The sequence below is a fragment of the Osmia lignaria genome, chromosome 13 (assembly GCF_051020975.1).
Source record: "Osmia lignaria lignaria isolate PbOS001 chromosome 13, iyOsmLign1, whole genome shotgun sequence".
NCBI lineage: Eukaryota > Metazoa > Arthropoda > Insecta > Hymenoptera > Megachilidae > Osmia > Osmia lignaria.
Genome location: NC_135044.1, coordinates 4,752,785 through 4,765,425, shown reverse-complemented (window position 1 = coordinate 4,765,425; position 12,641 = coordinate 4,752,785). Strand labels below are relative to the sequence as shown.

General features: G+C 28.1%; 2 protein-coding genes across 4 annotated transcripts; one reads left to right on the top strand and one right to left on the bottom strand.

Moving 5' to 3' along the window:
* Positions 1 to 816: 816 nt before the first annotated feature.
* LOC117601831 (uncharacterized) lies at positions 817 to 12,515 on the bottom strand. Its single transcript, XM_034319036.2, has 8 exons — positions 12,399 to 12,515; positions 3,916 to 4,047; positions 3,408 to 3,470; positions 3,172 to 3,309; positions 2,946 to 3,107; positions 2,571 to 2,868; positions 2,332 to 2,495; positions 817 to 2,243 (listed from the first exon to the last, which is right to left on the bottom strand). The coding sequence occupies exons 2-8, from the start codon at positions 3,961 to 3,963 to the stop codon at positions 1,053 to 1,055; spliced, it is 2,064 nt and encodes a 687-aa protein (XP_034174927.2). The 5' UTR covers positions 3,964 to 4,047; positions 12,399 to 12,515; the 3' UTR covers positions 817 to 1,052.
* LOC117601830 (uncharacterized) lies at positions 4,676 to 11,832 on the top strand. 3 transcript variants are annotated; one of them, XM_034319035.2, is made up of 9 exons: positions 4,677 to 5,197; positions 5,361 to 5,448; positions 5,550 to 5,719; positions 5,793 to 6,134; positions 6,190 to 9,982; positions 10,080 to 10,396; positions 10,573 to 10,602; positions 10,739 to 11,041; positions 11,112 to 11,832. In XM_034319035.2, the coding sequence occupies exons 1-9, from the start codon at positions 5,111 to 5,113 to the stop codon at positions 11,133 to 11,135; spliced, it is 5,154 nt and encodes a 1,717-aa protein (XP_034174926.2). In that variant the 5' UTR covers positions 4,677 to 5,110; the 3' UTR covers positions 11,136 to 11,832. The 3 variants fall into 3 exon arrangements, with proteins under 3 accessions (XP_034174925.2, XP_034174926.2, XP_076547579.1); XM_076691464.1 differs by having other exon boundaries at positions 10,739 to 11,832; XM_034319034.2 differs by lacking the exon at positions 10,573 to 10,602 and having other exon boundaries at positions 4,676 to 5,197; positions 10,739 to 11,832.
* Positions 12,516 to 12,641: the final 126 nt, after the last annotated feature.

Genomic DNA, 12,641 nt, shown 5'->3' with positions numbered 1-12,641 from the left:
AAGGAATGCAGAGATGTAAGGGATGCGGGAATGTAAGGAATGCAGGGATGTAAGGAATGCAGAGATGTAAGGGATGCAGGAATGTAAGGAAAGCAGCGATGTAAAGGATTTTTTTTAACGTGGGGAAATCTTGGGTAAGACCCCACACCGACCCCTCGGGCATGGTGGCGCGAGAGTGTCAGATTCCTATTGATTAAAACCCCACGGCGACCGATACTGGCGCTAATCAAGTGGTCATCATTCAACGAACGTCTTAAAGTTAACGCAAATAATCTTCACTTTGAATTTTTAACAAAAATTTAATGCTCGATCGATACTGTGGTACTATCATTGTAAGAGTACACATATAACATTTTTCTGCCTTGTTTTCGAGCATGCGTACAACGTCCCAGCTTCACTCACAGCCATGTTTCCGCGTTATTAAAAGGAAGGATTATAATAACATTAACTAATAAATATAACTTTTTAATGATTTAATACCCTCGCATGACAATTGTGCTATCAGAACTTTTAATAACATAACATGTATTGTTAAAGTATTACATTTTATAAATATAAAAACATATTTCATACATAATGCATAAGTTTAACAATGAGTACATACATACTATTGACAAATACAGTATAAAATGTACTAAAAAATGTACTCTGGAAATAAACGTGAAAAAAGAATAATTTAATTTATATTCGTTTGTGTAATATTCACAATAACTGATAACTAATATAAATTATTACAAAAACATTTACATAATATTATTTCTTTATAAATACAAATTTTTATTCACTTGTAAAATTTCAAATTGTATGTTACTCACACATGCCTTAAGTTAATAGAACTATTGAATAATATCCTTTTTCACGTTAATAACACACAATATTATAGTTCAGTATAAAATTAATATCTATATGACAGAAAAAATTGATCATTTAAATTTTATATACATACTAAAAAAATGATACAAATTCCATTTGTAAAATCAAATATCAAAGTCCTTTTAAAACATATCACATTCATAACATAATTAACATTATTGTGTTTTACTGTAATCTATTTATTTTTTATCTTGAAATTTTTGGAATTGATTATCTTTTAAATATGTCATTTTCTCTGTGCTCACAGTTTTTAAATCACTCGAGTAGAAATCATCTAATGGCATAAAATCCTGCCTATCACCTAAGTTCATCATGCTACAGCTTTTGCTTTTACTGTTTAGCAATATATTTGATTTCTCAAATACTGATAATAATGGTAACTCTCTAATATTCAATGAAATATCTGTTAATTTTTTAACTGCAGAAGCTTTGCTACTATTATCAGTTAACTGTTTATTTAACGAGTTTTCACTCGATAATCTTGCTACGTTCTTTAACGGTGATGTACTAGCGCTAGAAAATAAAAATTGTGAAGAATTAGATCTAAACCATTTTTTCGTCGATATCGCGTATTTTACTTCTGAATTAGTCGTGCTATTATTATTTAGTTGCGTACAATGTAAGTTTTTTGGAGTATTTAGGCCGTTTTTACAAGTTTCATTAGCTATAGTGGAGTTTACGTTTGTACGTTCTTTATCAAATTGAAGATCATCAGTCTTATTACCTACAATATTATCTAAACTTCGATATTTTTCGGTAGAATTAGTATCAAAATTCGAAGGTAAATTAATATCGCTATTGCTTTGAGATTTTTTATTACTAAAGCCAAATTTGAAAACTGTATTTGGCACGTATCTTATTAGATTTCGAGCCCCCTCTTTCTTAGGAGATAATAAGCTTGAACTGAGATTACTTATATTCGTGGGACTAATATTTAACGACTTCGATGAATTATTTTTGTTATCGATTTTACATTTGTCCAATGCGGCTGAACTACTCTGTGCTCTATTTGATTCTTCAAAATGCGTCATTAAAGGTTTACTTATGGACACATTTTTAAAAGTCTGGAAGTTCTTTGATAATTTTTTAAGTTGTTCTAGATTATATACAGAATGTTCTTTACTTTTCAAAAAACTGTAACTTAATTTTTGCAAAAAATTATTTGATTTTGTGAACTTATCATTATAAAAATGTAAATTGGATATATCTTCGTTCCTATTGTCTGAATCATGCACGGAATTCTCCAAAGATAAATTATTTAAGTTTTCCACATTAGTTTCTACTTCTAATTCCCATTGAGATGTTGCCTCACTTCCATCAACTGATCTTTTTCCAAGATGTTCGGTATCTTCCTGTAATACGTAGGCATTCTGTAACATAATTAATAGTCAAAAGTAAATAAAAATCTGTCGAAATATAAGTTTTATCCCGATAAAAGTTATAAAATATTTTACTAACATCACAATCTTGTACTTTGTTAAATTTATTAAGCTGATCATTTGTGTTATCTTTTATTCTATCGCCATTTAACTGATTAAATTCCAGATCATAATTAGAAGTCTTTTGCGGGCTAACTAGTTCTGCTCCTACACCCGGTTCTCGAGGTCCGTTAGCTATAAAATCTGAAAACATAAAAATATAATTTACGTATCGTAATTAACTACGACTTGCAAGACCGAACTATAAATTATGATTACCATAATCTTTGCGTTGTTGATGTATTTGATTACTGATTTCTTCTAATCGACGCAAACTTGTAGCATAATTAGTTTTTGCATCTTGTATTGCTTTTTGTAAACATTCAACTCTTTCTTTCTGTGTTGCTAACATTTGATCACATTGGGCCTTTACTTCAAAATATGGTCTCGCTTTAATTATAGCGCGACGATGTTTTTCTTCTAATTGTAACAATCTTTTTTCGGCATCATGAAACAATACCGCTCTTCTGTAATGTTCTCGACCACATTCGGCTTTTTGATTTTCAGCATCCATTACCTACATTGAATTACATTAATTTCAGAAATTATACTTAGTTTTCAGTTCTCTCATTGTATATTTTAGGAACATATTACTTTAAGAGTTGCATGATTTAACATATCTTGCCATGCTTGATCAAAATTCCATTCATGTTGATGGGACATAAATCTACTTTCAGCTAGAGCTACAGTTTCTTTTGCTGCTCCATGAATTTCACTTGCTCTTTGAAATAGTTGAGCTTGCTGTTGACATTTTATCTGCATAGAAAATTTCATTCAATCATTCCTTAAGATTTTGTGGTTTCCTTAATTGTTTGCTCACCTGAGCCTCGCGTGCTATTTCTAGTGCTTCATAATAACATCTTGCCCTTTCCACAGAATTACTTCCCACTTTATTTAATATTTCTTTCAATCGTTTTGTAGTTTCAGATAATAATTGTCTAAAAGCAGTGTGGGCTTCCTAAGTAATAAATGTTTCAATTTGCATTAATTTTGTAACTTTTAAGGAACTGCATTGATTTTATAATAGTTTCATTTACAATAGGTAATATTACTTACATCCAATTCAGATTCAAGTTTATTTATATCATCAGTTGCATCATTTAAATTCTCCAATTCAATCTAAAAATGTTAAAATAATTTTACAGCATTTTACAATTTATTTTTAATTTTTATACCATATATGATGTATGTACAAATTGAATGTTCTGTTTTATTAATATAGTAATCTATCCTCAAGCATATTAATTAAGTATAAACAATACTATGAAATAAAAATATATAATAGATCAAAACATGTATTTTTTATTAAATTAGATGCAATATAATAAAATAATGTCATAATAAATGTTATTACGTTTCTAATTTACAATGCTATTTTGTTATAGAATAAAAAGTCATAAAAGAATATGAAGTGAAAGCAAAAAGGAACATGGTACCAGGTTGTATTAGGCATGATCGCGATTCGTAATTGTATTCATTTATTCATCTAACCTATAATAAATTGATATTATAAAATTGGCTTGTTAATAAACTGCAAATAAAAACCGAGATCGAAGATAATTACCTGTATACGAGGATCTAAAGCTTCGTCAGTATTATCCGGAACATCCATGCTTTAATTTTTGACATTTAATTGAACTTAAGCAACAGTTATAAAAGTCAATCCATTGTAAGTTATATTCGCATACGTATACATCTACGTATATATATATATGTTTAATTTATGAATGATGTGTAATTTTTAATGTATGTAATTATTTTCTATTGTTTACGTTTCGAAAGGAAACGATACTATATAATCATCTACAAACACTATCGACATAGCCATTTATGAATGCTACTGAATGCTACCAGTAGCATACTACAGATCCAACAAGACTGGATATGCCATTGTTCTCGAAGGGTCGTAAATTTGTACCTCGAGAACTGGTAAAACAGACGCAACTGTTATACCAACTGTGGAAACCAAACCTCAGCTTGGGGTACCGCATATCCCAGGTAATAAAGGCGTCCAGTCTTTAGGAAAAATGGCGATAACTCCTCTCTAAGTATTACGGATTCCGCGGCACCACCCGCCCTCCTATAGGTTCCCCGGGAACTCCGAGACCTTCCGGTCTCAGGGTTCCCACCCGCCCCAGTGGAGGGCGCGGGAGCAATGACGATGTACGCAGAGGATCTCATATATATAGGTCTGTGGCCCCCCACCACTCGCGGTCAAACGTTTACGCGCGAGAATTTGAATTAATATTTATTTTATTCTTCGTACCTTTTAATTATATACTAACTATTAGAATATTTAATAACTGAAAATTATATTATTTTTCTTTCTAAGAAGACATGCTTCCAAAATTCGTCACGAAGTGACAAAACTACGGTTGTGGTATATAGAATAATAATTAACATATTCGCCATTGTGGCGTGAGCAGGCGTAAGATTTTCAGTGAACCACGTATTATACATGGTAACAATCTATTAACATCAATATCAATGGCGATAACTGTATCTACATATACATAGTTTTTACGTTAAACTTTTAATGTCAAAGTAAAAACGCATTACCAGAACAAATTGAATTATCGTGTTTAATAATCAATGATTACTAAATTTTTCGCCGGTGCTTCATTGAACATTGTAATATGATGCTTACTGTATATTTCATTGATTATCGTCTACGATCTCAACCAAATTCTACATAAATATATCTATGAAAATTCAGATAATTAAATAAAAATAACAAGGAAACAGAACATTTTGTCAAAATGTTTAAAAAATTTAAGGACAAGCTTGCAGAAGAAATGAAACAATCACCTGCTAGGCTGCAAGCAAGCATGCAGCAATTAGCACAGGTTTGACATTTCATTTAATGTTGGAAAATAATTTCTGTATGTACAATGCTGTAATAACAATATTATTATTTAATTTCACGTTGATATCTGTCTTGTTTCTATTAATCAATTACAATCAGTTATAAAAGTACATTTTATACAATTATAAATTAATTTAACATAGGCAGTGGTATCTCCAGCTTTATCCAGTAGTTCAATACAAGAATTATCTACTTCAAATGACAATTTTAGCTTAACAGAGGAAGGAGATGGTAAGTAAATAAACTAAATCATATCAATATAATTTCCTTGTGATACAAGATATATAAAATTAAATGAAAATGTAATAACTATTTAAATTGTTCATTTACAGAAACCCCCAAAAATAGTCCTGCTAAACATGGCTTTCAAAATGTAGATTTAATGTCATCCACACCAAATTCAATAGGTATTTCTAGGAGATCATCAGTTAATAGTGTTACCAGTGATAATTCATCTCTTTTTCCAATTTATGAAAGTCCTGCTAATTTATATCATTTGCAAGTAAGATAGTTAAATAAAATAAATTAATTTCTTATATTCTATATGTAAGTGAACATTTATTTCCTTTTTTCAGTCTGATATGGATCAGTCTGCAAGTGAGATAGATGAAAATATAAGTTCACAGTTAGATAAAATCACAAAAGATCAGATATATTCAGCATATCGAAAGGTGCAAGCAAAATATCATAAATATCGTGGAAGATGCACTGATTTAGCAACACACTATAGGGAATTAGAAAGAGTGAAAGGCAAACTAGAATCAGTTTTAGTTGAAACACAAGATAAAGTATTAAGAAGGATTGCAGATTTAAAAGAACAGTGTCAGCTAGAACAACAGGCGAAAGCTCATTTAGAAGAAGCATTAAGAAATGATATTGAAGAAAAGGATCATATAATAAATACATTAAATACAAAGGTAATGATAAAACAATCTTATTATAAACACATGATTAATTTTAATTTAATTACAGATTAAACTTTTGCAAACTAGTAGTGGACCAAATTCAGATGTTATAATGTCAGGTGCTACAAATGAAGATAAAGGAAGTGAAGAAAATTTAAAGGATAATCTTATTGATTTAAATACTGAATCATCAGTTAATTCTACTGAAAATTCTTTGTTAATGGAAAATACGCAACTGAAAGATAAATTGAAAAAATTAGAAAATGTTGTTCTTAAATACAAGGAATCCTTGAAACGAAATAAAGAAAAATTTACTGAAGTATTAACCGAAAAGAATACATTAGAATCTGATTATGAATCATTAAAATACTCTTATACAGAAAAAGAGAAAGAATTAAATAATGCACATACAGAAATCAGAAGTTTAACTGATCAAATGATTATTTTAAAAAAGCGCGAAGAAGAGTCTGTTATATCATTAGCTGAAAATAAACTCTCAATTCACAGAGAATTAGAAGACAAGGAAGAACAGATTAAAAAATTACAATTGGAGTTGAAACATATGACGGAATCTAAAGATAACTTAAATGAAATTGTGAATAAATATAAAACCGAATTAGAGAAGTTGAAATTGTTTCATAGTACACAAAATTTAGATTCAGAGAAGAAAGAAATTGTTCAGGATGTCTCAAAAGGAAAATCAGAAACATTCAAGCTAACACAGCAAGAAATGCAACAAAAGTCAACTAGTTCGGAAGATAAAATGGACGTGATAGATCACGAAGAAAACATAAAAAAAACTCAAATAGAAGACAGTGAAATGAATCAAAGTATAAAGTCTAAATTAGACGAAAGTAAAAGTGAACTTCACAAACATACGATAGAAGATTTACAGAAACTTATAGAAGAATATCAAAATAACAAAGTCAAATTATCTATGGAACTATCGAATTGCAAGCTTAGATATACAGAACTTAAAAATGAGCAAGATGCTCAAAAAATTATTGCAGAAGATAAGAAAAAGGAAGCTGATGCAATGATCGAAAAGTTACAAGCTACTGTGCAAAGTCTAGATAAAGAATTAGAAAACATAAGAAATGCTTTAATGGATAGAGATAAGGTGTGTGAAAATTATAACGCAAAAGTTAATGAATATAAAATGATAGTTGAGAAAACTAATGAAAAAATATTGGCACAAGATACAGAAATAAAAACACTTAAAGAAAAAGAGCAACAAGCTAATAAATTAAAGATTGAGTTAGAAAATAAAGTTAGAGAATTATCAGAAACATGTAATGAACTTCAATCTTGTAAAACTGTAATGTCGGACCTTAAGAATAAACTGCAAACATATAATTCTGATATCGATTTACTTCGTGAAGAGAGAAATAATTTAATCAAAAATATTTTAAATTACAAAATTTCTATCCAAAACCTAAAAACAAATAATAAGCGTATTAAAAGTGATGTAACGGAACATTTAACGCAATTTAATAATGAAATGTTTGCTCTGAAGAACGTACTTGATGTATGTTTGAAAGAGAAAGCTATTATTCAAAATGTTGAGACAGAAGATTTACAAATGAAATTAAAAGAATTTGAAGAATTTAAACAGAAATATGATGAACTACAAACAGAACTAAAAGATACTATATGTATTAAATCTAACTTACAAGCAAACTTGGAAAAATATAATAAACAGTTAAAGGAAATGTCGATAAATCTTGAACAGCAAAATGAAGTTGATGTAAAAAATCGTAAACTTATCGCTGAAATAGATAATCTTAATTTCAAATTATATGATTTAAGAAATGTATCAGAAGAAATGAATTCATTGAAAATAGAATCTAAATCATTAAAGGAAGAACTTAATAATGTTAACACGGTAAATCAGTTGCTTTCCAATGAAATATCAGAATTAAAAATACAATTCGAGGAAGCCAATAACAATAAAAAAGAACTAGAAGAACTGCAACAAAAATATCTGAAAGCTATAGAAACTATTTCAATGTTAAAATCTGAAAGTTCCAACTGTAATAATAAGTTGGAAAAACAAATAAATTCTTTGCAATCAGAAATTATACTTTTGAAAGAAAGTATGGTTGAAAAAGATATACAAGTAAATACTTTAAATGAGGAGCTAAGAAGTAAAGAAAGTTTTGTAAACAGTTTAAAGAACGAATGTGAAAAGCACACAAAATTAATTGCAAAATATGAAGATCAAATTAGTAAACTCAAACAAGGGAAAGAAACACTACAGAAGACAGTACAATCAGTGCAGGACAAACTGGGCAAGTTAAAAGATATTAAACAAAAACAAGGCTTAACAATACAAGAATTAAATGGTGAAATTAACGAAGTAAAGATCGTAAATACTGAATTATTAGAAAAATTAAAAATATTAGAAAATGAAATAAATGCATTGAAATCTGAAAATGGCCAAATAATTACATTACAAAATAGTAATTCATCTATAACTTCAGAATTGGAACAATTAAAATCAATACATTATGAAATTGACCTAGAAAATAAGAATTTAAAAGATGGACAGAATGAACTTTTAAAACGTAATCAAGAATTACATGAGTCTAATGAAAAATTAATACAAGAAGTTGTGTTTTACGAGAAACGTAACGAGCAGTTGTTAAATGATAATAAACAGTTGCAGATGGAGATTGAATCACACAAAAATAGTTTAAGTGGACAAAATCAGGATATTGAGAATCTAAAAAGTGAAATTGAGACATTGAATACAGAATTGAAATCCAAAACGGAAAAACTGAATTTACAGTTTGAAGAATTTCGATTGTGTAAAAAAGAAGCAGAAGAAATTAAAGAATATTTCACAAAAGAAAATAAAAATTTACAGAATGAAATCTGTAAATTAGATATTGCTTTGAAAGATAGAGAAAGTATAGAAGAAAAAAATAAAGAACTTCTAGATGATGTAGAGTCATTAAGAAAAGAAATTATAAGACTAAAAGCAATTGAAGAAGAAAATGATAACTTAAAATTGGAAATAAATAATTTAACTGAAATGAAAGTTAATTTAGAAAAAATGCAGTTACAATATAGCGAATTAACTAATGAATATGTGTTTTTAAAAAATAACATTGCAGAATTGGAAGGTGTAAATTCTGTCAATATAAAACTTCAATCAACTGTAAATAATTTAGAAGCTAAGATTTCTAGTTTAGAGCAAGCAGAATCTAACAATACTGAATTAAAAACTGAACTGGATACATTAAAAACAACAAATACAGAATTATTATCTCAAATAAATAAAATAAGTGTAGAAAGAGAACAATTAATAGCAGAGCTTGGAGAATTAAAACTTACAGTAGATGAAAAAGTAGCAGAATTGAAATTGTTAGATAATAAAAATATGGAATTATTGAAAGAAATTGAAAGGTTGAAATCTTTAACAATGGAAGATGAAGCAATAGTAGAAGCAGAAACATCAAGAAATACTATTGAACATATGAAAGAAGAAATTGGTAGATTGCATGCAGAAGCTGAAGTTCTTAAGAAATCAAATACTTCACTACAAGAAAAGGTACAAAATGCAAATACGAACAAAACTGTAGATGATTCCTTTATCAAAGAAAGTGATATGTTACAAGAAGAAAATAAAAAGTTGGAAGCACAATTAGATGAAGCATTAATTACATTCCAAGCAAAGGAACTACAAATGCAAATTGTGAATAATGAATTGAAAAATCAAGCAGATAAGTTGAAGGAGGAACTGAAAACAAATGAAGAAGAGCAGAGTATGAGATTAAAACAATTAGTTAAAGAATTTCAAGCTCAGTTACATGACAAAGAGGAAGAGTTACATGCTGCATTGGAAAAACGATTTGGTAAATTAAAATTCGCGACCTGTTTCATTTTTATATAGTTTGTTTATAAAGATAAATTGTTGTAATATGTTATAAAGAATATTATATGTTTATTTAGATCGCCAACAAAATTATGAATCAAATCTTGTTCAGCAATATAAAGAACAGTTGAAGGATTTTCAAGTAGAATTAACAACGAAATCTGAGCAAATTGAAAATCTAATTTTGGAAAACAAGAACTTAATGGCACAAAAAACAAAAGATATAAATCAGTTAATAGAAAAAGTTACATCAATGAAAAAAGAACATGCAGATGAAATGAGAGAAATTGAAAAGAAATGGAAATCAATTGTGCAACAAAAAACTGACAAACTGGAAGCAAAACATGAAGAAGAAATTAATGAATTAACAAGAGAATGGCGAAATGAAAGAAGGGTTAGTTAAAAGAAACTGTTACATTTCTTTTCTATGAAATCCCACTTGGTTACATATACAATTATCTTATTTAAAATTTCATTTTTTATTAATTTTTTAATTTCCTTTATCATCGTCATATTATCATTATTAATTTCTTTTTTAATTTTATAATTTTATATTTAAATTTCTTTCAGCCTGATGTACAAAATGATTTAACTCCCAAGGTAAATTCCCAATTTTATTTTTCTAGGTTTTTAACATTACCTTATTATGGCATCTACAGCATATGTTCATAATTAAATAAGAATAATTTATATGAATAAAAAATTATGGATGTTTTAAAATGAAATTTATCCATAGGAATTAGAGAGTACTTCGCGGGTTGCAATGGCCGCTGTACAATCTAATACAGGCTCTTTTCATACTCTTCAACAAACATTAACGGCTCAGAGACGAGAATTAGCTGAACTTAGAAAATTAGTGAAATTAAGACACGACACGTTAGAAGATTCAACGGAAATTGAGTACCTTAGAAATATTTTATTTGAATATATGATGGGACGAGAAACAATGGTACTTGCTAGAGTAATTGCTGCAGTTGTTAAGTTTGATCAAGATCAAACGGCAAAAATACTTAAAAAAGAAGAAGATAAAATGACATTGGTAAAGAAATTTAGTAAATATATGTGCTATAATTTTGAGTACTTTAATCCTAAATTACTTGTCATTTCAGCTTGGTTCTTTGGGTCTTACATAGTAAAAAATCCTGTATATAATTTAAAACGTGTAAGTACTTTTGTATATTAGGCTGTAAGTATTTTGTATTTATTTATGGAGTATACATATTGAAAATTTGGATATTATTCTGCTAAAATAACAAGTAAATTGTATGTAGAAGATGCTCAATGTAAATTTTGCACAATTACTTGAACATTCATTATTAGATATATTTGTTTTGCTTTCTAGTATATGTATTCTACCATATAAGGATAAACATGAACTGTTCATCTGTTAACATGGTATGTTAATATTAACTTTTATAACTATTTATAATTCATTAATAGAATAAACATTTATTGTTACAAAAATTGTCACTAATTTATGAATTGTTTCCTTTCTACATTTTTTTATACAATAATATACTGTAATTTTTTTTATTGAAAGATAACATTGCTAGAAACATGTTCTTCTCCTTTCATTTCATACAGTTTTGAATCAAAGAATTTGCTCTGTACAAAAGGTGATACCTCTCTTTTATTAATCCAAGAAAAAAGTTTCGAAGTTTTTGTGAAGTAAGGACGCAGTACGTTATCTCGTTGGCATAATTTTTCATAATATTCTTTACCACCTTGAACATATTTAGGATCTAATTCAGCCAATTCGTATGAAATACTTTTATCAGCATTAACATCTAATAGTTGTTCTGATATTGCCCATATAAGAAAAGCACCAAAAGCAATAATACCATTGATTGCATAAACCAATATTTTTAATTTGATACGAGATTTTACTGCTATTTTAAAAGTATCATATATTAAAAAAAATATCATACAATCTATAATTGTATCTACTTGCTTAATCCAAAACTCAGGTCGTTTCACTTTTAAAATTGCTCGAGCTATTGCAAATTTCTGAGCATTTTCTGAAAGCACCAAAGATTCTACGAAATTTTTTGAAGTTTCTTCATTCCATAACATATGTTTATTTTCTATTTTTACTTGATCTGCACTTAGACTTTCAGTACTTTCATAAGCATAATTTGGTGGAATTCCAATTATTGCATTAAGACCTAGCAGTGTTCCAGCATGAAATATATTTATATCATGAACACTAAATATTTGAATTTTATTTCTATCTTCTTCTGATAATTTTAGATCATTTATTACTTCTCTAAACCTTTTTTTAATTTTGTCTGGAATTGGCCGTTCATTACCATCAAAACTGTTTTCAAAGTTCAATAAAATTGATATAAATTACATATTAAATGATACTTAATACACCAATATATTTAAACACTCACCCATATGTAGCTCTGAATTTTCTATATTTGTCTAAGAATATAGTATTTGGTAATAAATTTACAGATACAATTGCACCTATTATTAGAGGTTTAAACCTCATTTCTGATTTTATTATTAAAAGCTTTATAAATACTTTACAATCTCTGAAATATAATTATAACATTTATTAATATTAAAAATTAAAAGATAACATAAACTGAATAGTAAAAATAAGAAGAAATTGTAAGAATTACCACAAAATA

Coding starts and splice junctions, on each gene's coding strand:
- LOC117601831 (XM_034319036.2), bottom strand. CDS start 3,963: ATGGATGTTCCGGATAATACTGACGAAGCTTTAGATCCTCGTATACAG. Junction 3,310..3,407: donor AACTTGAATCTGAATTGGAT/GTAAGTAATATT, acceptor TTTATTACTTAG/GAAGCCCACACTGCTTTTAG. Junction 2,244..2,331: donor ACAAAGTACAAGATTGTGAT/GTTAGTAAAATA, acceptor ATTATGTTACAG/AATGCCTACGTATTACAGGA.
- LOC117601830 (XM_076691464.1), top strand. CDS start 5,111: ATGTTTAAAAAATTTAAGGACAAGCTTGCAGAAGAAATGAAACAATCA. Junction 5,198..5,360: donor GCATGCAGCAATTAGCACAG/GTTTGACATTTC, acceptor AATTTAACATAG/GCAGTGGTATCTCCAGCTTT. Junction 9,983..10,079: donor TGCATTGGAAAAACGATTTG/GTAAATTAAAAT, acceptor ATGTTTATTTAG/ATCGCCAACAAAATTATGAA.